Source organism: Ursus maritimus, unplaced genomic scaffold (assembly GCF_017311325.1).
Source record: "Ursus maritimus isolate PB19 unplaced genomic scaffold, ASM1731132v1 scaffold_35, whole genome shotgun sequence".
Lineage (NCBI taxonomy): Eukaryota > Metazoa > Chordata > Mammalia > Carnivora > Ursidae > Ursus > Ursus maritimus.
Genome location: NW_024426119.1, coordinates 21,425,120 through 21,447,644, shown reverse-complemented (window position 1 = coordinate 21,447,644; position 22,525 = coordinate 21,425,120). Strand labels below are relative to the sequence as shown.

General features: G+C 40.8%; 1 protein-coding gene across 1 annotated transcript in view; it reads right to left on the bottom strand.

Annotated features, from left to right (window-relative positions):
• The window catches only part of MYO5A (myosin VA), a 124,031-nt gene that overhangs the window by 6,712 nt on the left and 94,794 nt on the right, over window positions 1-22,525 (bottom strand). The window contains exons 31-39 of the mRNA XM_040620421.1: window positions 21,983-22,083; window positions 18,103-18,183; window positions 16,120-16,318; window positions 13,773-13,847; window positions 12,197-12,290; window positions 7,006-7,152; window positions 4,796-4,950; window positions 2,749-2,838; window positions 756-906 (exon numbers count right to left, since the gene is read on the bottom strand). Coding sequence (XP_040476355.1) covers window positions 756-906; window positions 2,749-2,838; window positions 4,796-4,950; window positions 7,006-7,152; window positions 12,197-12,290; window positions 13,773-13,847; window positions 16,120-16,318; window positions 18,103-18,183; window positions 21,983-22,083 — 1,093 coding nt within the window. The remainder of the gene's footprint in view (window positions 1-755; window positions 907-2,748; window positions 2,839-4,795; window positions 4,951-7,005; window positions 7,153-12,196; window positions 12,291-13,772; window positions 13,848-16,119; window positions 16,319-18,102; window positions 18,184-21,982; window positions 22,084-22,525) is intronic.

Here is a 22,525-nt window from a genome sequence, read left to right as displayed (position 1 = left end):
CTGAAGATAACAGTTTGATAACTTAAATTCAGTCCATTCAAAATGAGCAGCCTGCAATTTATATATGCCCCCGAGTTCCTACTTCGTCTGTTACCCATTCCACAGGAACACAGGTAGTACGGCATATAAATACATACTCAGAGTGAGTACGCGCATATAGAGAGAGGTACATAGGCTCACGCACCAAGCTGACTACACATACATAGAAACACACAAACGTGCACACCCCAGTCACTTATCCAGTGAGAAACCACCACTTTAAACCAGATTGCCTTTGACAATTCCACAGGGGCCTTGAGATATGTAACTCAACACAGAGTGTCCGAGACCTATTTCTTGTTGCCATGGTACCCCCGGCCCTTCGATTGTAGCCTAACAGGTAAAGTGCAAACTCCTTCATTTTAGGTGGGCCCCGAGGAGGTCCCGTGTAGCAGTTTCCGAGACCAAAGTTTAAAGTGTTTTTGAAAACTGGACAAGTATGAGGTATATTGCTGGGCATAAAGCAGAACCCAGTCTCAAGGGAGAGGCATCAGCCAGTGGGGAGATTCACTAGGTACTGCCGTTTCAATCACGGGGAAGCAGTGATTTTGATGTATTCCAATTAGTCGTGGCTGAGGTCCTGGGGTTCTCCAGCTAATTTCAGGATTGAGTTTTACCACTTCATGCTCCTCGTATGAAGATATGCCTCCGAACAAGTGTCGCTGCTGGGCACGTGAGGCAGACAGACCTCGACGTCAGCCCTGCCCTCGCCTTACCGATCATTGGCTGAAGGATGTTCTCTAACACCCGCACGAGCTGCTGGTAGATCTGAATAGCCAAGTCACTTAGCACCTGCCGGTACTCAGCCAGGTCAAAATTGGTGAGGCAGTGTTCATTCTGGCGAGAGGTGTTGTGTTTCATAAAGCCCTAGAACCAGAAGGCCAAGTTACTGACACCCATTAAACTCTCTCTCCTAGCTCCTTCGTTTGATCAGTTTCCCCTGCTGTCTTTTCCTCTGAAGAGTTTCCGCCTGTTCCACTCTCGAACGCCAGAGAGTCATTCTCAAATGCTGTGTTTGTTTCCATCGTATCCCCCTTCCACTTCTTATGAGCTTTTGAATAATATCTAAGCTTGGCAAGCTAGCAGTTGAGACTTTCCAATAGCCATGTCAGTGAAACAAGATGGGGGAAACTTAATTTGAAAAAAAAAAAAATTAATGAGTGTTTTCACTTATGATGCAGCACGTTTACTGCCAAACACTAAATTATCTAAAGTACTAATCTTTTAACTTCAGTTCCATTAAATACAGTCCTATTTATAAATACTACACCTCAAGGGCACACATAATCTTTTTAAAACAGACCAATTTCTACCGAGATCAGTGAATAAATAAAAAATTTCCCTTTATTATATTTCATGGTAACCATACATGATTTTCAATCCAAGCTTAGGATGGAATTTTTTGGTGGTATTAATTAAAATGGAAAACCAACTGTACAGGCAGGTACTTTTGTCAGACGTTGCCTGCTTCATGGATTCTGCCCACAGTCAAGCATCTGCCTCCCTACAAACCACCTGGCAACACGGTCTAGAAGTGCGGACTGATAGGACAAGTAATGGCCCCTCAGAGGAATTCTAGTCTTCCGTCCCACCTTCTCAGGGACTGCGCCTTACGCATATTAATACTTTCCATCATTTGCCAGGACAGTCCTCTGCCCCTAGCCTCTGGGTGCCCAGAAAGTCTACTGGTCAGCTTCTCTGCCTGCCCTCCAGGCAAAAATTGGAAGGCATGGACGGCAGTGGGAAGGGGCACAGGCTGTCAGACAGGCAGCCGCAGAACCCCAGCTCTGCTCCTTCTGACTAAGAGGACCTGGGCAGAGTGATGAACGTCGCCCAACTTCAGTTTCCTCATCTGTAAAACTCGGTTGTCATTCCTACCTCACAGAGATGCCGTAAGAATTAAATAACAGAGTGTAAAGGAAGTGCTGTCTGATACATACTGAATAGACCTTAATAAATAATAATTATAATATATTACATAGTTTTTAAGTCTATCAAACGCCTGATGAACATATCACTGCAAATAAAAGCAGAATAGGTTTTTGGACAAATGTAAAGAGATACGCCTCAGTTCAATCACCTTTTATGTATTATGGAAAGCCAAAATTGATGAATTTCTTTAAACAGTTCAATATTTCTCATATCAGTCCCTAAAAAGCCCACTCCCACATACTGACACGAGGTTTCATTGCTCCTAACAATTCATTAACCAATGCTGGTTTCATTTCTGCTATGCTTCCTCATAATACAAACTCTCAGAGGGAAGAAACTATGTTGCTCTCCAATTCACTGTTTCATAAACAATGAACATCAAAGAAAGCTATGAGCGTCCAACCCACTTCTGAATTCAGGTTTCTAAATTGACAAATGGGGGGCGCCTAGGTGGTTTAGTTGGTTAAGTGTCTGCCTTCAGCTCAGGTCATGATCTCAGGGTCCTGGGATCTCAGGGTCCTAGGATTTCAGAGTCCTGGGATCGAGCCCCACGTCGGGCTCCCTACTCAGTGGGGAGGCTGCTTCTTCCTCTTCCCCTCCCCCTGCTCATGTTCTCTCTCTCTTTCTCTCTCTCACTTGCTCTCTTTCTCATTGTCTGAAGTAAATACATAAAATCTTTAAATTAGCAAATGGTTAAATGTTTCATGCTTTAAAACTTCTCCTTAAAGAGGCCAGAGAAAGTACATCACGCTGGTTTCGTAATCAAGGTCTCCTCACCTCTTCTCCACTGTACTGCTTCAAACAGTGCAAAAATCGGCATGTGTTAGAGAGCCAGAAGGAGACGGTTTCGAAATCATCACCTCTTTTCTGAAAGAGAGAAAAAGGCTAAATTCACTTCTCCTTAGGGAAACAGCAACCTGAAAGTAACAGATACCAGAAGGCCCACTTCTTTCAGTCACATTATAATCACAAAAATAAATCACATTGCAATTGTAAAGTCTTACATCATTGCTAGAAAATTTCAACCCTGCGTTGGTTGGGTGGTTGGTACTTTGCTTGACATCCATTTTCTTGCTGTTAGAAAAGGAGGCCCAGTCGTTCAGGTGATGTTAGCTTAGCAGTCCCTTCTGGCGGAAAAACATTCATCAAACCACAGCTTATCCCAACTCACTTCCCTCAGGATTATTCAGGGGACCAGAAAGGACTAATAGCACAACAGGGAGTCACAGACTATGAAGCGCTGAAACCCAGATTAGGTTACAAATCTGGTCAACAATAAGATACAATTCATGAGCAGAGAATCAGAAATGGGATGGAGGGAGTCCTGTGCAGAAGAGGAGAAAGGGGAAGCTGAATGGCTCTGCATTGGGCCCGGGGCTCCTGTCAAACACACCCGACTGCTAAGTCAGAACAGGGCTTGAGGCAAATACACTTCAATTCAAAACTGGGATGGGGGACAAATTCACATCAGTTTTGAATGGCATTAAAAGGGTGTTATATGCTAGTACCCACTCCTTTTTAATTTTTAAACAATTTGGTATAATAAATAGTCAAATTAGATAAATATCTTCATGCAACTAGGATGACAGGGAGAAAACACGATTTGGTTTTGCTGTCTTTGTAGCAAAACTTGCAGGCTAAATGCACTACAGCATCCATTCACCAAAATTGAAATGAGTTCTTTCAGAACACATCCATCAATTTTTAAATGTTAAGTCTTCAGAAACTCCACGCTTTAGTAACCCCTGCAAAGCTAACTCCGTACAGTATCTGCACAGTAGGGACGGAGAACCCGCGTTTGTCCGAGGTTCACTACCAGGGGCTGCAGGGAGGCTGTGTTTCATGAGGACAGAGCTTCAGGAGGGGAAGATGGAAACGTTCTGGAAGGGGGCAGTGATAATGGCTGCACGACAATGTGAATGCCCTTAATGCCACAGAACTATGCACTGAACAATAGTTAATGGTGAATTTTCTGTTTTGTGTATTTTACCACAATTAAAACAAAATAGTGCATGAATGACCCCTTAGATTTGAGAGCGTCCTCTGGCCCTGTTAACAACCCACTTATCTCTGTCCTAAAAGTTGTCATCCAACTTCAGTTAGATAATCAGAAAGCAAAGTACTTGGAGCACATTCTCTTAGCTCCTCACAGAAACACGTGAGTTGAAGTTAAGCATGATGTTCATTGTTTCTCTAGAGAGGCAAGAGGAGGATTACGCAAGGTGACTCAGTGATTACTGAGTTATGTGGGGCTTTCTGCTCTATTACATAATTCTGCCGCCTTTTCCGAGTCTTTCCTCTCTGCTTAGTATCTGTGTGTTGCTTCTCACATGGAACCAGGCATTTCAGGTAACAAGGAAAATTATGGGGTGAGTTGGAGAATAACAGGAAGAAAAGTTGGGAGAAAAATGTTAATGTTTGATCAGACGTCTTTATGAACGGCCCATGTCATACTGAACTTCTTTAATACCTTTTAACCGGAACATCATTTTCCCTATGTATATGGACCACGCTAAATATTTTTAATTTACTTGTAAGATCTCAAAACAGACTATCTCTGTTTACGAAGAAACTTATTTTACTCTGCAATTTAATGCAATTATATCAAATTAATTTTGATTACTGTTCAACCGGAGCCCCACTGTACAAGAAGGCATTTGGAAATGTTGCAAGAAAGACTGTTTCCTAGAGTGGAAGTTATCGTGAAGACTGGAAAGTGTTCGTATCTGGCAACTTAGTCCCAATCGAAGGAAGGAAAAGACCTCAGAGCAGATTCTGGCATCATTCATGTTCACTACGACACTTTTGCTGAACATGAACTGACCTTTAATACTTTCTTGATGCTGTTAATTGTTGATGTGAGCAACGACCTCACTTTCTGATCATCATTCAGGTAGTCAGCATGGCGAACACACATAAACAGGATATATGCTGGTAACCCTGGAATCAAATTAACCGCCACACCACGGGGCTTCAGTTCTGAAAGGAAATGAGGAAAAATCATCTTACATAACACTGAAAGTCTTCATGAGGAATGCTTTGAGAGATGTAAAGGCACAATTCTCATGAAAGAATTCAATCATTCAGGGTTAATAGGTCATATTTAAAAAGCATATTTTAATAGCTCATCAAATGGAGAAATTGTTAAGGGTGGGGACATGTGAATCTTAGAACTCCCAAATTTATATCTCTTGCCCTGACTTCTCCCTTGAACTCCAGTTTCGTGTATCAACTGCCTTCCTGATACCTCTGCTTAACCTCACCAACTGAGTCCATCCTGAACGAAACCCCCGATTCCCTCCTTCTAGGAGTCGTCCCCATCTCAGTAAATAGGCCGTTCCAAGCCTCCGGTTTCTCAGGTTATAAGCTTTGTCAGTATCTTTGACGCCTTTGTTTTCTCGCGCCACGCATCTAATCCAACAATAAATCCTGTTGGCTCTACCTACAGAGCACGTCCAGAAACGTCCCTACTCTACTAGCTACCCTACAGTAGGCCACCCTCATCTTCCCCTGGACGGTGGTGATGGCTGCCAGACGAGTCTGCCTGATTCATCCCTTGCTCCCCAGTAGCACCTTCTTCACACAATGACCAGAGTAATTCTATACACAGATGCCACTCTTGTTCTAAAAATCTTCCAAGTAGCTTCTCTTCTCCGTCATTTACGAAATCAAAAATCTTCACTGTGGTCTGTGTGATGTGGCCCTGTTCCCCTTCCCTAGCTCTCTGTGCTCTAGTAACATTCCTCCCTCTCAGCCTAATTGCAAGAAGACATTTATCTAATTTAACTCGGCAGGAGTCTCCTTGCTGTTGGTTGAACATGTCAGGCATGCTCCCACCCCGGGCCTATGTACTTACTATTTTCTGCCTGAAATGTTCTTTCCTCAGATGTCAGTATGGTTTCCTTCCTTACTTCCTTTGGTCTCTGTCCAAAGATCACCTTATGAAAGAGAACTTTCCTGACAACTTTATATAAACCAGTACACTTGCCTTTACTCTTGACCCTTTTACCCCATTATATGTATATTTTTTTCTCTATTCCCCTCACCCGCCCAATGTAAGATCTATGAGAATAGGGGTTATAATTTACTTTATTCATTACCCAGTACATAGAAAATGCTTAGCATTTGGTAGGAGCTCACTAAATGTTTATCGAATTGATGAATGTTTGTTAATTCTATGCTTAAAAACCACTGGCTTCTTAACATTTTTGCAAAATGCAGATCACGTTGAAACTTAAGTGCCTCTGCACCTATATATAGTACTCAGCTTAATGCCACGAACCCCAGGAACATTAAATCAGGTGTAACTGCCAATCACATTGCTGTCAGCCCACACCTGCCAGGAGCAATGCTCTGCAAAGGCTGAAAAGAGAGGTTTTTCCCTTCTTTAGTTCACAACTTTCAGGCTGTGTGCACTCCCAACTCATTTCCCACCCTCCCTTAAAGAGTCTTCTTGCAGAACCAATGGGTTTACACCCCATCTTGACCTGACGCTTCTCTAAAATACTTCTTCCATGTCCATTTCATCTGTCCTCTCCTTCCACGGCTGGAATCTTTCCCTTAATTCTTTTGTTTCTTCCCTATTACCAAAGTGTTGCTCTTAACATATGTAGTTGTGAAAGGGAAGCAAGGGAAAAAAGTGAAACTCAGGTAGTTAAATGGCCCAGAACAGTGGTGTTCAACTTTGGCTACAGTTCAGAATCCTCTGAAAGACTGAAAAAAACATATTTGATGTGGCCGGGCTCTTCCCTCCAGAGATTCTAATGTAATGAGTCTGTGGTAGGGACCACGCATGAATACTTCTCAGAAGCTTCTCCAGATATTCTAATCTGTAGCCAGAGCTAAGAAGGCCTGGCCCCAAAGGATCCTTATAGGTGGATCCTAGGCAAGTCTCCCTGCAGTTTGACTGATGAGGCATGACTGGTCAGGACGCTACTCCAGCAGGATAATGCAGTCTGCAGTGATGACGCAATTAACCAGGGTTGAATATTCATGTACCAGAAAGACCTTCTATCCAACGCAGAAAATACTTGCCCAGAATCAGGTTCTTAACAAGCTTTTGCTCATCCTCCTTCTTGTATTCCAGCATTCCTTGGAAATCCTTTTCTTTCCTTGGAATGTTGACTGGACGGATGGGTTCATCAATGATCTGTCCTGGGGATATGTTCTCCATCTGGCCAACTGGATGAGAAACAAAAAGAAGAAGATATTTTCCAGGCAGAAAAGATACAAGGGTTCCACATTCCAGCAATTTTAAATGAACTCTATAACACCAGAAACTTGCCATATTTGCCACTTAATTATTTTCTCTTTAAATACTCTTTTCTGCTAAAATGAGGTGGCTAGATGGCAAAATTCTATGGTAATGTCACTTCAACAGCCACTAATGCTTGGCTATCATCAACATCAAAGAACCTTACTTGACTGAAAAACATTTTTTTTTGTAATAAAGTTTACTTTGTAGTAAGATTAAATGTCTCCAAAGTAAATGGCTTAACTTCTTGGTTAACTTATCAGTAGCATCATAATTGTTAAAGATGTTTAGACTTTAAGTCACAGAAGGAAAAAAAAACTTCTACAAAGAGGCAGCAAGAGTATCAAAGATTCTCCCCCACGTTGAGCTCTACGAATCCAGTCATCAAAGAAAAAGAACATGGACTTGACATGCATCACTGCACTCTGCTGAAACCACATCAGGACAGCTGGCAGAATGGTATTTCTTTGCACTAGTCGACGTGCACTGTTCTCGTCTTTCACAAAAGCCTCATAAGGCAAAGACCTAGCTTTCTTCTGCTACCCTTCATTTCCAAAGAAATCAAGAGCAAATGCTTCTATTTAATATGATTTCCTAAATATTATTCTGTTTTTTTTCTTGTTTGTTCTTCGTCAAGTGCTAGAAGTCTTACCATGAAGTTATAACCATTAAAGTACAACCACGGGTTAACGACCCTTGCAGATGTTAAGACCGGTCACTAGTGTTAATGGGAAGTGCTAGAGAAGGGTTATGCTAAGGATTAAAAGAAAAGGGTCTCCAATTTCATCGCAAAATTGAGAAGTAAATGGGAAATGCAAGGGAAGGTAGGGGAACACAGAGTTATGATGGTGTTTGTGGAAATACATGCTAATAAGCAGGGTTTTTTATTCGTTCATCTGCAGGGAGGGGGCAGTGAAGAAATCTATTTGGGGAGACACTGAGTTGAATCTGTTGTCAAACAAACACAGTGCAGATCAGAAGCATGAGAATGTTCAACGGGGCCGATTCTCCAAGGTATGAGTAGCACTTGCTGTCACTCTGGGCGACTTCCTGTGTTAGTTCTGGGAAGCCAGTTCCACAGGACAAGGTTATCACGGAGAATACCTGCCAGTGTTCTTGCTTATGTGGCCGAGAGCCAGCCTAGTGACACCCCGTCCACCTCAGGCCGCAGCATCACACGCCAGGATTATCAGCGCGGAAAATCACCACCATCCATCAACACTATGATATCTAAAGAGTGACCGTATCGTGACTGGACAAGTCAGGGCTGTGGCGTCTACTGCTTCGTGTGCCTGGTAAAATGTACGTCTCTATACAGGAGATAGGAGATTCAGGCCATTTAGTTTTACACAGATGACTTCTGGAGTCAGTTTAAGCACAACAGCACGGGGTGGGGGGTGGTCTCAGAATCAGCCCACGGTGGCCTCCGCGGCTTCTGGACATGCTGCTGGTAAAGTATGAAAGAGTAAAATCCCTGCCATCCGTGGGACTAGTCGCTCTGAGCCACGGAAACGATTCCGAGAGGGGAAACTGGGAGGAAACAGAGTCAACATAGTATGTTTATCAATAAAGGTACGTATTTGGACCCTATCAAAACCCAAGAGAATGTGTTAAGCCTACTGATTTCATCCAGTGTTGATGAGATATACTATTATTTTACATAACACTAAAGAAGGAAAAACACTGCCAATTAAACTGCAACCCATCGACAGTTTTTGAAAGACGCAACCTAAATTGAGATGTTAAAATGCAAAAATGTAAAAATATTGGTAAATATTTTTACTAGGAGATTTTACGTTTTAAAAGAAAGCTTCACTTTCTTTTTGCAAAACCTCTAACCAAGATATTTTTGGCTCAATACAAAAATGTCAGAGACAAAATTTGCCATACTTCCATTAACATTTTCTCTCTGCCTTTGAATTCTCAGAGAGATGTCTTTACAAAAATCCATAGATAAAATATGGATGTCAGCTCAACACGACCTTGATTTATGTAGCAAGTCATCTACTTATTAAAATACAATGTCCACCTTTATGTATGCAGGATCAGGAAACTAAAAGGCCTGAAAGAAAGAAGCCAGGACCACATTCCAGTTTTCAAAGACTCATAGGCCTTGGGGGTCATTTGGTGCAAGGTTCTATTTAATACAGGCTTTCTTCTAGAATGACCTGAAGCAATCCCTATTTTCATTTTCTGGATTCTTTATGCTTGAGGGGGAAATATTCCTGAACCTTTTTGTCCTGGAAAAGGAAAGGAAATTGGACAATTTTTAAAAAATTTAATTTTCCTCACTTTGGAACCAGAAAGATCTTGATTCCAGGCTTAATAGAGACAGTCGAATAAATTCCTGTAAGTCAAGAGGTTACGCTGGAAACTATGACACAAAGGAGAGAAGTCAGTGGTCCCTGAAGGCGTGTGGGCTTTAGTTACAGTTGGGTTACTCCCTGGCTGAGACTTTGGCAGTCCCTGATGGTTTCTGGGCATCCGTTTTTTATTCCCATGAAATAATTAACTGATTTCTAGAATTCTCCTAGGTCTAAATTCCCTGACTCTATGAAAGTTGAGATGCAACACCCACTCCTGGGTTAAAATATAGCACAAAGCAGATCAAATTTTGAAACACTCTCCATTGTGCTTTATAATTTCTGCTAAAAATGATGTATGTTGGCGTTTTAAAAAAAGGCTTCGTTGGCTTCTAAAAAAAGTCTCCTTAATTAAGGGTAGCCCAGAGGAGGAGGGAAGAATGTTGCTATTTTAAACCAGAAGAATGTAAGTATATTGTACTTAGAGAAAGATATAAGAAAACTTTTGGCTTTTAAAAGGTGTTTTGTTGTAGAAAGTTCCCTGTATTTTCTGTATAATGGAGGATACGGAAACAGGAAGAGAAAAGTGTTTAGGAGAGCTTGTTACCTTTACTCTCTAACTTCGGGGAAGAGGACTCAGCATAAGCCCAAGAACATACATCTATTTCATTTTATTCTTTAGATCTACATCATTTAATTTGAAATGTAACTTTTCTTAAGAATATGGTGTCTTTTTGTTTAATCTATGAAGGGCTTTCTCAAATGCTCCTTATAGCCGACAAGATAGTTTAACTGATGAGACTGATTTCTGATTGATAATGGCTTAAAATGGCTGACATCTTGAAATATCATAACCTATCTCAATTAAAATATACATATTAAAGAAAGCTGAGTAAAAACTTAATAGGTGGCTTGCTACTTACCAAATTTCACTAATGTATTGCAAAGAAATCATTAGATGTTAAAAAAAATAATCTACTAATTAATATCCTTAAAATCAGTTCTTTCAGGCATTCTGTGGTTTAATTATCATCTCCTGATATAATTAAAGCAGAGTTAAGTGCAGAAACGTTCTCCGAATAAAGATTTTTTTTTACAGTTTTGTTGATAGACATTATGGTCTGTGTGTGTGATTTGGAGGTTCAAAATTTTAGTGTAATATATGAGTCATGTAATGCTAAAGGGTTATAAATAAATTTTGACTGCAAAGTAACCTGTCTAATTTCTAAACAAATATTTCAGCATTTGTACGTCTACGAGAGTACTATCGTCTTCAAAGTAAGCATCTATGTTGCCATTCTACATATTTTTGGAACTTACTTATTCATTCAACAAACATTTAAGAAATGATTATCACAGATCAGACACTGTGCTAGGTGTTACTAGTGCTGGGAAAACAAGGGGAAATAAGAGGTGGTCCCTATGCTCAGGAAGCTCATGTCCATTGAAGAAGCCAGTGATTCAAACAGAAAAATTGCTAAAAATATGACAGTGAAAACCACAAAAAATGTGAACCATTGTGGTACACAGAGGCCAGAGCCATCAAGCCTGCCTGAGTGATCAGGAGAGGCTGCTTTTGAGAATGTGACATATGACTCTGGTCCCAAAGGATGAGCAGGACTTGACCAAGAGAAGTAGGAAGACCAAACAGAAAGGACAGTTATGACAGACCTTGGAAGGTTGGAAGAATGAAAACCACACGGAGTTAAAAATGGTAGACTCTTCTGAACATTCCAAACTACGCTGAGTGACACTGAGAGAAAAGCTGGGTAGTCAAACTGCACAGTATCATTTTTGGTCAAAACAGCACAGGTTTGGGGCAATTCCAAAGGGGATCTCTAAGTCTCTTGAACAATAAGAACGCTGTTGGAATAAGCTTACAAGCTGGCGTCATCTCCATTCTCTGCTATACGCCTGGCACCTAGGTAAATACTTAGTGAAGGAAAAAACACACTAATCCAAAAGACAAGATTCATTTGTATATAATAACAATTGATATTTGATTGTTTTTTCAAGGTGTTTTCCCACATCATATATGAATCATGAAATGTTAAAAATCTTATTTCTTTATAATCATAATTCATTTCTTCTTACTTCTTTTTTTTCTCCATTAGATTCTTTGAGGACACAGACTTTGCCTTACTCATCATAGTATCACTAATACTAACTGTAACAATAATAATAAAGTTGTATATAGCATTTACTATGTGTCAGGAGATACACTAAATACATTACACACATTACTTCATTTCATCCTTATAAACTGTCAGGTAGACACCATTTAACTTTGATCATTCCCATTTAACAAGTGGGGAAACAGACATAGAGAGGTTCAATAACTTGCCCAATATCATATGACTAATAGAAGAGCTGGGAGTTGAAGCCGAGAAGCTTGGCTCCAAAATCCATGTGTTTAACCTCTATGTTATACTGCCAAGCACAGTGTCTAGCACACAGAAGATAGTCATTAGATACTTGTTTAGTGAATTCTCTCTCTTCACAAAGAACATTTTTCCCTGCTCCGCAATGGAAATTTCCACTCCACAGAGGTCAGGTTTGCTGGCAGTCATTTTTGTTATCATAACATTCACATGCAAACCTGTTAGACCACTGGTAGAGCAAAACAAAATCAAGATTCGGCAACTGTTATAAAAACATGTGGAAATACCTTCTAGTTCACCGATTTTTTTGGCAAATACTTTCAGTTGTTTTTTCAGTTTCCGAACAGTCTTATCTTGTTTTTCAAGTTGTTCCATCAAATCCTAAAGATTAAAGTGAGAAATATAATAGAAAGATCAAAATGGGCCTTCTAAAATGCACAGAGGGAAAGCAGACACAGAATCACAGGCACGACACCGTTAGTTTTACATAAAAGCTCCAGAAAAGCTCGCTGGTGGAGCCACCACCTGGCTAAAACTGGCAGGCATGGAAACGCAGCTACGATAAAAGCCAAATATTAAAATACACACTGCAGTAAATCCTTTACAGCGTGATGGATAGCAGGCTCACTGGGGAGTCTTTTCCAGTAGACCCCATGTGGGTAAAGCAATTAAATGCTCGTAAAATGTACTGCTTTTTCAGTGGAATGTTTTCTCTCAAGGGAAAAGAGGCAAAATAAATTTTGATAGATGCTCAGAAAAGTTCTGCGGGAAGTTTTAAGGATGGTTGAACTGAGGTCGAGGCTTTTGACTGACACCCGTGTGCGAGACCCACCCTTTGGAGATGCTGACATTAGTCCTATAACTTAAGAAGTTTGGGGAATTAAAAGGTAACTCGAAAAAATAACCACAGAGAAAGGATAAAGAGTCATCTGCTGACCTACGTCAAAGTGGCGGGTGGTGTAACACACCCGTAAAATTTTACAGGTGATAGAATTTTGCTTATAGAGAAAAAAGGGGGCAATTCCAAATGCTATATATATATATGCAAAAAAAGAATAAAAAACAGTACATTCAAGGGGAGAGGGTAAAAAAAAAAAAGTCTGTGATGACTGGCTATTGAATCACGAATTCTCAAATCACAGGCAACATTAAGAGTTCAACAACTAAAGGGGCGCCTGGGTGGCTCAGTCGTTAAGCGTCTGCCTTCAGCTCAGGGCGTGATCCTGGCGTTCTGGGATCGAGCCCCACATCAGGCTCCTCCACTGGGAGCCTGCTTCTTCCTCTCCCACTCCCCCTGCTTGTGTTCCCTCTCTCGCTGGCTGTCTCTATCTCTGTCAAATGAATAAATAAAATCTTTAAAAAAAAAAAAAAAAAAAAAAAGAGTTCAACAACTAAGAAGAAAGTGGGTAACAGCAGACCGGAAGCTTGGGAGAGAAGTCAGTCAGTGCTATCTGTGCGTGGCTGTTATTCAGGTTGTGGTGAAGGAAAGCGTTTACAAACACAAGTACTCATCCACTTTCCAGTTCAGACAGCACAGATTTGGCTACTAGACCATTGATCCAAAGGGAACAGGTGCTAACATTTCAAAGTGTTCAGTTGTGCTTCTCGGATTTTACTTTATCTTTCAGATCACATTTTGCTTCCATCACACTGTAAGCCTAGTGTTAATAACAAACCCAACGTGACAACGGACGCAGGACACGGATAGAGGTGACACCACTGGCTACAAGACAGCTGTGGGGAGAAACAGGTCTCGTGAAAGTTTTTGAAGAGAATCCTGAGGGGGGGGCAGCAGTGTGCTCTTCAGGAATAGAGGCTCCAAGTAGCGAGGAGACAACAGAAATGCACTCTGAGTGTACATACAATCATCCGTTTGTAAAGTGAAATCCGATAGGACTGATACTTCTTAGGGTCATCTGCATATAATTCCTCAAAATACTGAAAAAACAGGCACAACGGATATTTGTTTTTCTCTGTGTCTCTGAGGGGAATGTGACCTCTCAGCAAAATCAATTTTAAAATGTTTTACAACACAAATAACGACAGTATATGTACTCAAAAGGCTGATTTGTCATCTGCCCTTGCCTTCGGATCTTTCCAGGACAGACGATTCTCATTTTACATAGATACACACATAGGCATGTATTTTCACGTGCTCCGAGGCAACGGGCTGTGGCTCAGGCGCCATCACTGAGCAGGTTAAACGGAGCAGTGGCCTGTATTCCTCAGATGAAGCTGGCATTTCGCTCCTCAGACCTGCTCACAAGCTGCTGTACTTTTTTTTTTTTCTGCAGCTAGCAGCAGTGACAAGGGTGAGAAAGGCAAATACGATGGAAGTGAAAATCATGGCAACGTTGGCACTCTTGCCTGAAGGTGGCAAGGCTCTTGAGAAGCTGTGCGGCTTCCTTCGCTCCAGGCAGCCCGGGAGGCCGGTGGAGCACGTTCGCAGGTGGAGGAGGAAAGGCCATCTTCGTGTTTGTGTTGGGAAGTAGGTGGGTAAGCGGCCTGTGCAGGGTAGAGTTTCCAAGAACGCTAAGCATGGGTTCGTTGGGCTTTACTATTCTGCTCAAGTGTTTCCTAAAGAAATGCACAATTAAGATTGAGAAACTATATAATGGTTTGAAAAGTGCATTATTCCCTATACTTAAGTTTGAAACCATTCTCCAGAATTAGTCGGTGAGGTACGGGGAAGCAGCTGACCTGCAGAGGGTTTTCTAAAACTCAGAGAAACTCATTAACTAGACTCTACCCCATAGAATTTGAGAGCTTAATTTACTTTGGCATTAGCTATGAAAAACTGCCAAGAAAATTAATACTGCAGACAAGGTTGCAAAAGAAACGATTAATCGACTTAGTGGAACAATTGGGAATTTGCCATCCAGAAGCATCTCGATTTCACAGTTTTGCCTTGTATTTTAAAACAATCATTTATAAGTACAGAATTTATACACTGATCAATTGTTATAATTCAGTATATTTATCAATTCTTAGACATTAAAGCACTGTTAGTTTTATTTAAGCAATAATATACTGGAGAGTAATAAAATGACATTTCAAAAACATTTCATGATTCAAAACATTTTCCCCCACAAATTAGTGATATTTCAGTCACTCTGGAAAGAGTCCAACACTTGCCCTCACATGCTTCTCCCATTTCCACAGTGGAGCCCTACGTAGCAAGCTGCCTTCAGGGGGACGGACAGTGAAAAGAAAACTTTTGGGTTTTGCATGTGATTAATACAAAAGGCAGTTGAATAGATGACACTAGAAAACTATAATAATTCAGACTGTTAAATCTTCAGAGAAAATCCAAACTATTTTATTAGAGGCCATTAAAACCCTGAATTTAAAAAAAAAAAGACAAATCACTACCAGTTCTAAACAGCTTTTCTCAAAACCAGGCTAACACTAAAAATACAGCTTTTATATAGGAATGTGGAATTATTACTTTTCAATGACTTTTAATTTAATAAATATATTTATCAAACTTAAGTAGATTTATAAATCTGTAAAAAAAAGTTATTTCATGACAAATACTTAAAAAAATATTTCCTGTAAAAGGAAGAAAGAAAAAAAGGAATAAGAAATAACCTGGACTCTGTGCCAGCATTCAGAATCTGGCAAGGGGAAAAAATCTCCACATTCGTTGCACTTCTATTAGAATCAAAAATGTATAAACTTAAATCCTGACGTCCCTCCACCCTGATCTGGGAGCCCTAGCCAACGTCAAGCAAAAGCCCCGGCTAGGTTCTGCCAACCGCCTTCCCTAACCACAACTCCAAGCCTTGCCTGCCTGCTGGAGATGGAGGCAGGAACGACCGAAGGGACCAAAGGTCAACAAAGCTTGTTCCTAGTCTCTGTTGTGACAATCATGTAACACACCTCCTTGAAATGGCAGAGAATCTGTAGCTGGAGTGGAGGAAGCAGGTCCCCTGAGTTCTCAAGGATATCAAAAGCCCAGCAGAGTCGGGGGGTAACTCCCAGGCCCTCCTCGATGTGCCAGAGCCTTCTGTCAAAACACAACCTTTCATTTCTACCCACATGGTCACATCCTCCTTACTCTGTCTCTGCTAGAGAAAAAGGGGATCAAGTGTAGGGCAGCGAGTTCCTCCCAGCCCAGACAGATATGTTTGATCAAAAAGAAATGAGGACGGTTGTGCAGGGCAGGCACTGCCCACTGGGGATGTGCAGACCTGGCACCTCTCCTTACCAAGTTTTCGTTGGTCAGCCTGGTGATCTCGTGCTGCAGGCTGGCCTCGATGCGGGCCTCCGGGGGCAGCTGCAGGTTCTGGGCCAGCAGCTGCTGCTGCCGGTTGTTCTCCTCCTTCAGGCTCTGGATCTCCCCGCGAAGGGCTTCCGCCTCATTCTCGTGGCTCCTCTTCTGGGACTGCAGCTGGGATTCCAGGAGCCTGAGGAGAAGCCACAAAGGTGGGAAAGGGCGGTGACACCCGAGTCTCTGCTTGCTGGGTGTGAGGCCTTATGCTCACTCGCAAGGGCAGGAACAGTGGGGAATTTTTACTGTTTGTGCAACTTCAGACTTCATTAAAGTCAAGAAGCTCCAACAGGGGCCAGCAATGCAAAGAAGTGAAGCGCTCTCACAACTCTTTCTGGATTGTGGACCATGCTACAAATATAACACTCTCAAAGGCCCTAGGAGATAGGAAAGTTTGAGCTCTTTTGAAAAGCTCATAAGAAGTGATGACTAGAATAATCAATTAAATGACATACCTTTAATCTGGCTTATAACGTTTACAAACTAGCATTTAAGTTGGCAAAGACAGGGCCTTTGCCACAGAACAACTCTGCACTGTAGAGGGCAAGATTACAAACTCCCTATCTAATTAAATATGCCTTTAAGAATTTCAGTGTTACTAATTTCAGGCAGAGGATATGACCAGGGGCCCATTTCTACTTTCTACTCTTATCTCTGAAGGACAGAAAGGCTGGAGTGTGACTCTGAAATATATACAGATTTACCCAAATCCACACAGATCGTTCTGAAATTTCACATACAAGTATATTCAATTTGTCATCTTTTCTCTCCCCCATAAGCTTCCACATCAATAACAGAATCCTAACACGATGTGGTTTTGGAACACAGATGTTAATAGGACGGACAAAGTGGTTATGACTTCTCCGAGCAAGCACACAGGTCAGCTGTGCCTGTAAGCAAACCAGGGCCCCGGCCGTGAGAATCACCATGCACCCCCACTTCTATATTCACCCCCTTTCTGAACACAAAACAAAGTTATGGTTAGGAATTAACTAACATGAAGAAGGGAAAGCCGGTTCTTTTGTCCTATCCCCTTTGTTATCAACTGCTGGGCAAAAGTTACTGGCGCCATTGCAAGCAAACGGTTAACAGCAGACTAAAAATATTTTAGCGATTATAAGATGTGAACCAGTAACACCACAAAGTTAACGACAACGGCTTGTGATTAGAACAAACAAAGCAGAATAAGCAGGAGCCCCTGGAACAAAGAGTTAAGTATTTTTAAAATTTAATCACTAACGTGGTATTTTTATGAGATTTTAAAGATACAAATATCCTGAGAGCAGATGAGTGTCTGTGTTAGAAAGCTGTTGCTGGTCCAATTTCATTTGCTTTCCCCTAAACACATTGAACATGTTGAGTTCGGGTATTTTGAACTGTAGCAATGCAGGAGACCCTCTTGATTTGTGGTTTCACACATCTGAATTTCACAATCATCACACAGACTGCCGAATTAGGCACTCAACACTGCTGTCAGGCAGCATGGTACTATGGATGAGAACGCTGTCTCACGCCCACAGGTGCTCATATCCTTTAGATTGGTCATTATTCCAAACAAGAAACCACTGAGTAATAGGCATTAATCTCTCCCACCGTAGTGTGGGCTCTAGTTGAAAGATTTTGTTTTGTTTTGTTTCCAACTCCTAGTGAGACACTCAGAAATGTTAGTGTGTGAAGGGAAGAGCCTTCACTCATGGGCAACAACTCTTATATTCACTATCAATCCATTTCAGCTTTAATTGCATCCCTTACTGGAGAAAGTTTTTAAGAAGGTGTTTGGCTGAATGTTCTAAGTTCTACTGACACTCGCCCAGGAAGACAATTAATGCATAAGAAACAAAGAAGTTAAAGTCAGAAGGCCACTGTTAGTAAGAAATACAACAAATTAGTAACATTCCATTTTGAGGAGACAAATATAACCTGTTGGCTTGTTTTAACCCTTCATAAACCAGCCACAGCTCTCCATCCTCATTCAACTCATGGCAATCCATAGCGGGTGCTCTTCCATGCAAAAGGAACAACGATGCAAAACACAAAGGGATACAGGATGGTCATGAGATGACGATGGTCAAGAGCAGCACACGGTATTCCAATATTTCATTAAATCAGTAAGACTGTTTTTATTAATTACAGATGGCTTTAAGACATTATCACAAAAATTACTTTCGGTTACTTTTTTTAAGAATGGGTAACATGTAACATCACATGTCAATGAGTAGAAAGTAAAACAATAATCAAGGAGCTAGAGCTACTTTTTCTGCAGAATAGGAAATGACTGAAAAGGTGAGAAAGAGGTTCTGTTTCTGACATTTTATGCAGCTAGCAGAGTAATCTTATACATCACACATTATATTAGAGACCAAGATCAACCATGACAGTCACACACATATAGGATGAAAACTTCAGTTATTGTCTTCCTGTGGCAATCTTCACAATCCATGTCAAAATTAAGTTTTAAGTCTTCAGAATAGAAACTTGTTTTCACTTAATAAAATCTGCTTTCTTATTTTTAAAATTATCTTAAGAAATTCTTATAGGAGTAACTTATAATTAAGAATATGTCCAAAGTTCTCAGCTTTTATGACACAACTGAAATGAACCACGAGAGACTATGGACTCTGGGAAACAAACAGAGGGCTTTAGAGGGGAGGGGGTGGGGGATGCGCTAGCCCAGTGATGGGTATTAAGGAGGGCATGTATTGCACGGAATACTGGGTGTTCTATGCAAACAATGAATCATGGAACACTACATCAAAAACTAATGACGTACAGTATGGTGACTAACATACCATAATAAAAAAAAAAAGATCTTTTGCATCAAAAATTAATGTTAAGATCTGGGGAAACTGCTTTTATAATATTATATTTTTAAAGATTATTTATTTGAGAGAGAGAGAACATGCTAGAGAGAGAGAGCACGAGCGAGGGGAGGGGCAGAAGCAGGCTCCCCACAGAGCAGGGAGCCTGAAACCAGGCTCGATCCCAGGACCCTGGAATGACGACCTGAGCCAAAGGCAGATATTTAACCAACTGAGCCACCCAGGTGCCCCTGCTTTAATATTAAACGTGTGACACATTTTATTAAAAGTATGTATAGGGGCACCTGGGTGGCTCAGTCAGTTGAGCGCCTGACTCTTGATTTTAGCTGAGGTCATGATCTCAGGGTCACGAGATCGAGCATCGTATCAGGCTCCACGCTCTGTGCTGGGCATGGAGCCTGCTTAAGATTCTCTCTCTCCCTCTGCCCCTTCCCTCTACTCCACTCGTTCTCACTCGCTTGTGCGTGCTCTCTCTTAAAAAAAAAACAAACACAAAGTATGTATAGTGAATAATAATGACAGAGTTGATTACATGTTCCTTTTACCTGGGGTATAATATAAAATAATATAAAATATTATAAAATATTATATTTTATATATATAATATATAATTATATTATATAAAATAATATAAAATATAATATAAAATAATATAAAAATATTTTTGAGTATCTGCCATCAGACACTGTTCTACCTCCTTCCACACGTTTTCATTTAGTTCTCCTAGTAACCCATTGTGTGTCATTTGCCACACTGCAGACTCAAGACACTGAGGCTTAGAAATAAGATACCTTAGAGGCCACACACTGGCAAGCTGGAGAGCCCAAGGCTACCTGACTCCAGAGCCCAGGTTTTTAGTCTTCCTACTAGACTTTTGTTGATATGATGTGTACAGAAAGCACATTCCAGAGAATGCTCTTCCATTCACCATCTCCCCTTGGAGAGCTGATCTGTTTTTATGGTCTCAGTTGTATTATTGTACACTGATGACTTCAAAATCTATATCTCAGCCCACATCCTGCTCCTATTCCAGATCTAGATATGCAACTGCCTAATGGATTTCTCTCCTTGGATGTCTTCTTAGCTCCTTAAATGCGTTATTTATAAATCTACTGATCATCTCCATTCTGCGCTTCCCCATATCACAGACCCAGGATCATGAAACGGCATTACTACATCCAACCAAATATTCACAGCAGACACTTGAGAGCCACCCTCTATGATTCTCTAGCCCTCACCCACACACCCAAGCCACAAGGCTTACTGATCTCATCTTATGTATCTTTCAAAGTGTCCCATTTCTCTCCATCTCAACTGCCACCAACCAAGTCAAGTCACTGTAATCAGTCATTCAATTACAGCAATACCTTCCTAACTGGTCTTTATGCTTTTGACCTTGTTCTATTATAATCTATTCTCTAACATAAAAGCCAGGGCTTGCTTTCTAAAATTTCAATATCATATCATTCTCCTACTTAAAACATTTCAACAACTTTGACTGTCATTGGAGCGAAGTCCAAATTGTCTCAGTTGTCTCCCCAACAGCCTACCAACTCTGTGCATTTACCTTCCTTACTGCTATATTCCCAGTGTGTGACATAGGGCTGGGCATGAAACAGGCATGTGATACAGACCTGGTGATTGAAGAGTGGAGTGGATGGATGGACAGGGGTAGCATAGCTCTTTCTACACTAACACACTCTTAGATAGAAGATATGCTTATAATTTATGTCATAAATTAAAATTTAAGTTTAATCAAATACTTTTTAAGCATTCTCCATTCTCACCCATGAAACAAGATAATAAGGACCTTACATGTTGCATGGCAATATTCTTTAGTTTGTGAAGTATTTCTGCACACCAATCCCGATACTACACGTCAGGAGACTTAGACTGCCCACTAACAACACAAATCCCCAGAACTGTCTTTCTCTGGGATCATCATTGGCCATGTTTTCTTTTTTTTTTTTTTTTTTTTTTTTTTTGCCTTTAAGGAACTGACAATTTAATGGAGACAGACATATGCACAGTTACAACTCAAAGTGTGGATGGAAGTAGAATATAGGTAAGCCAAAGAAGGAAGAGAAACAAACAGTATCTGGGTTCTACCAACTGTCATGTAAGTAACCATAGACGAAGTTGGCCATGTTTTCTTAAGCATGTAGCCTGTAAGTTCAGAGTCCAAAGGCACAGAGGCTCGGTTGGGAAGTGGGAGTGACAGGAAGGCTGAAGGAATTCCAGAGATGAGTCTTCACTTGGTGATAATCTCAGCTACAGGGAAGGTCTTCAATAAAGTTCCATCATTTAGTGGCTGTGCAAATCCTGCACCCTCAGTCAGCCCGTCCAAAACAAAGCTCTTAAGTGCACAGTGACTGAGCTAAGTGCCATCTGTAACTTCACTTGTGTTTACAGTAAATAGGATAAAACTAGGGTTAGGATTTTGTCAGAACATCTTAGGAAGTGTGACAAATACTTGACCTTAAATATCAGGTCAATATATCCCATCCTAGAAGTCATGGTAGCCTTGTAGAATGATATGGCCAAGAGTGAAGTGATTGCAGATACTTCATTACCGCTTTCCACACTACATTTCATTACTGAAAGCTAAAGTTGTCCCTACAAAGTGGGATTCACAAATAACCAACCATCCTGAACAAAAAATGAAAGTGACTACCCCCAGACAGTCCAACAGTGAGCAACTGGTTTTCTTCTCAAGGCAGAGGACCCAAAATATACAGAAATATAATCACTTGATGTAAAGAACATCCCCCCTGACACCTCTCCTCAATAATGCTACCTTATTAAAAATGAGATTTTAACTGGGAATATATTGGAAACGTTGAATTCCCTCTGAAGGTCAGTTGATGTCTAATAAAGCAATACATAAACACTTTGACTTACTGCATAAGAGGCTGGCTTGAAGACTAAAGATATACATGATTATGATTAAACTAAAATGAATAAAAAGAGAACGGACTTACCTGTTCGTTTCTTTCAAACCAATGTATGCTTGGGCTATTTCACCTTTATCTTTCATTTTTTGTACATCTTCCAAAAGTATTGTGGAATCTGTCATTGTGTTCTGAAGAGGAAAACGACATATTTTCACATTAACAGTCAACTCAAAAACTCTGGGCCACAGACAACATTTTTCTTTCCTCCAGAATAGGGGGTTTATTCATTCCACCACACCTCTGTCCCACCAGAGCACCAGCCCAGTCCTGTGCAACTACAGATGGGGGTCAGGCATAGGCAGTTAAGAGAAAGAGGCACCTTCAGTTCCTCTCTTGAAAATCCCTACTGCTCTACTACAAGGATGGTGAGATTCTAGAGTACCACTGTCCTGTAAATAAAATCACTGGCGGCCAACGTGTGTTTTACATTATGTGAAACGGAATATACATATATATATATTCCATTAAGTAGCTCCCCTTGGTGTCCTTGCCTGATAATTGCTCTAATGTTATGTTATAATATATATACTTCAAAGGGTGTATATATATATATATATATATATATATATA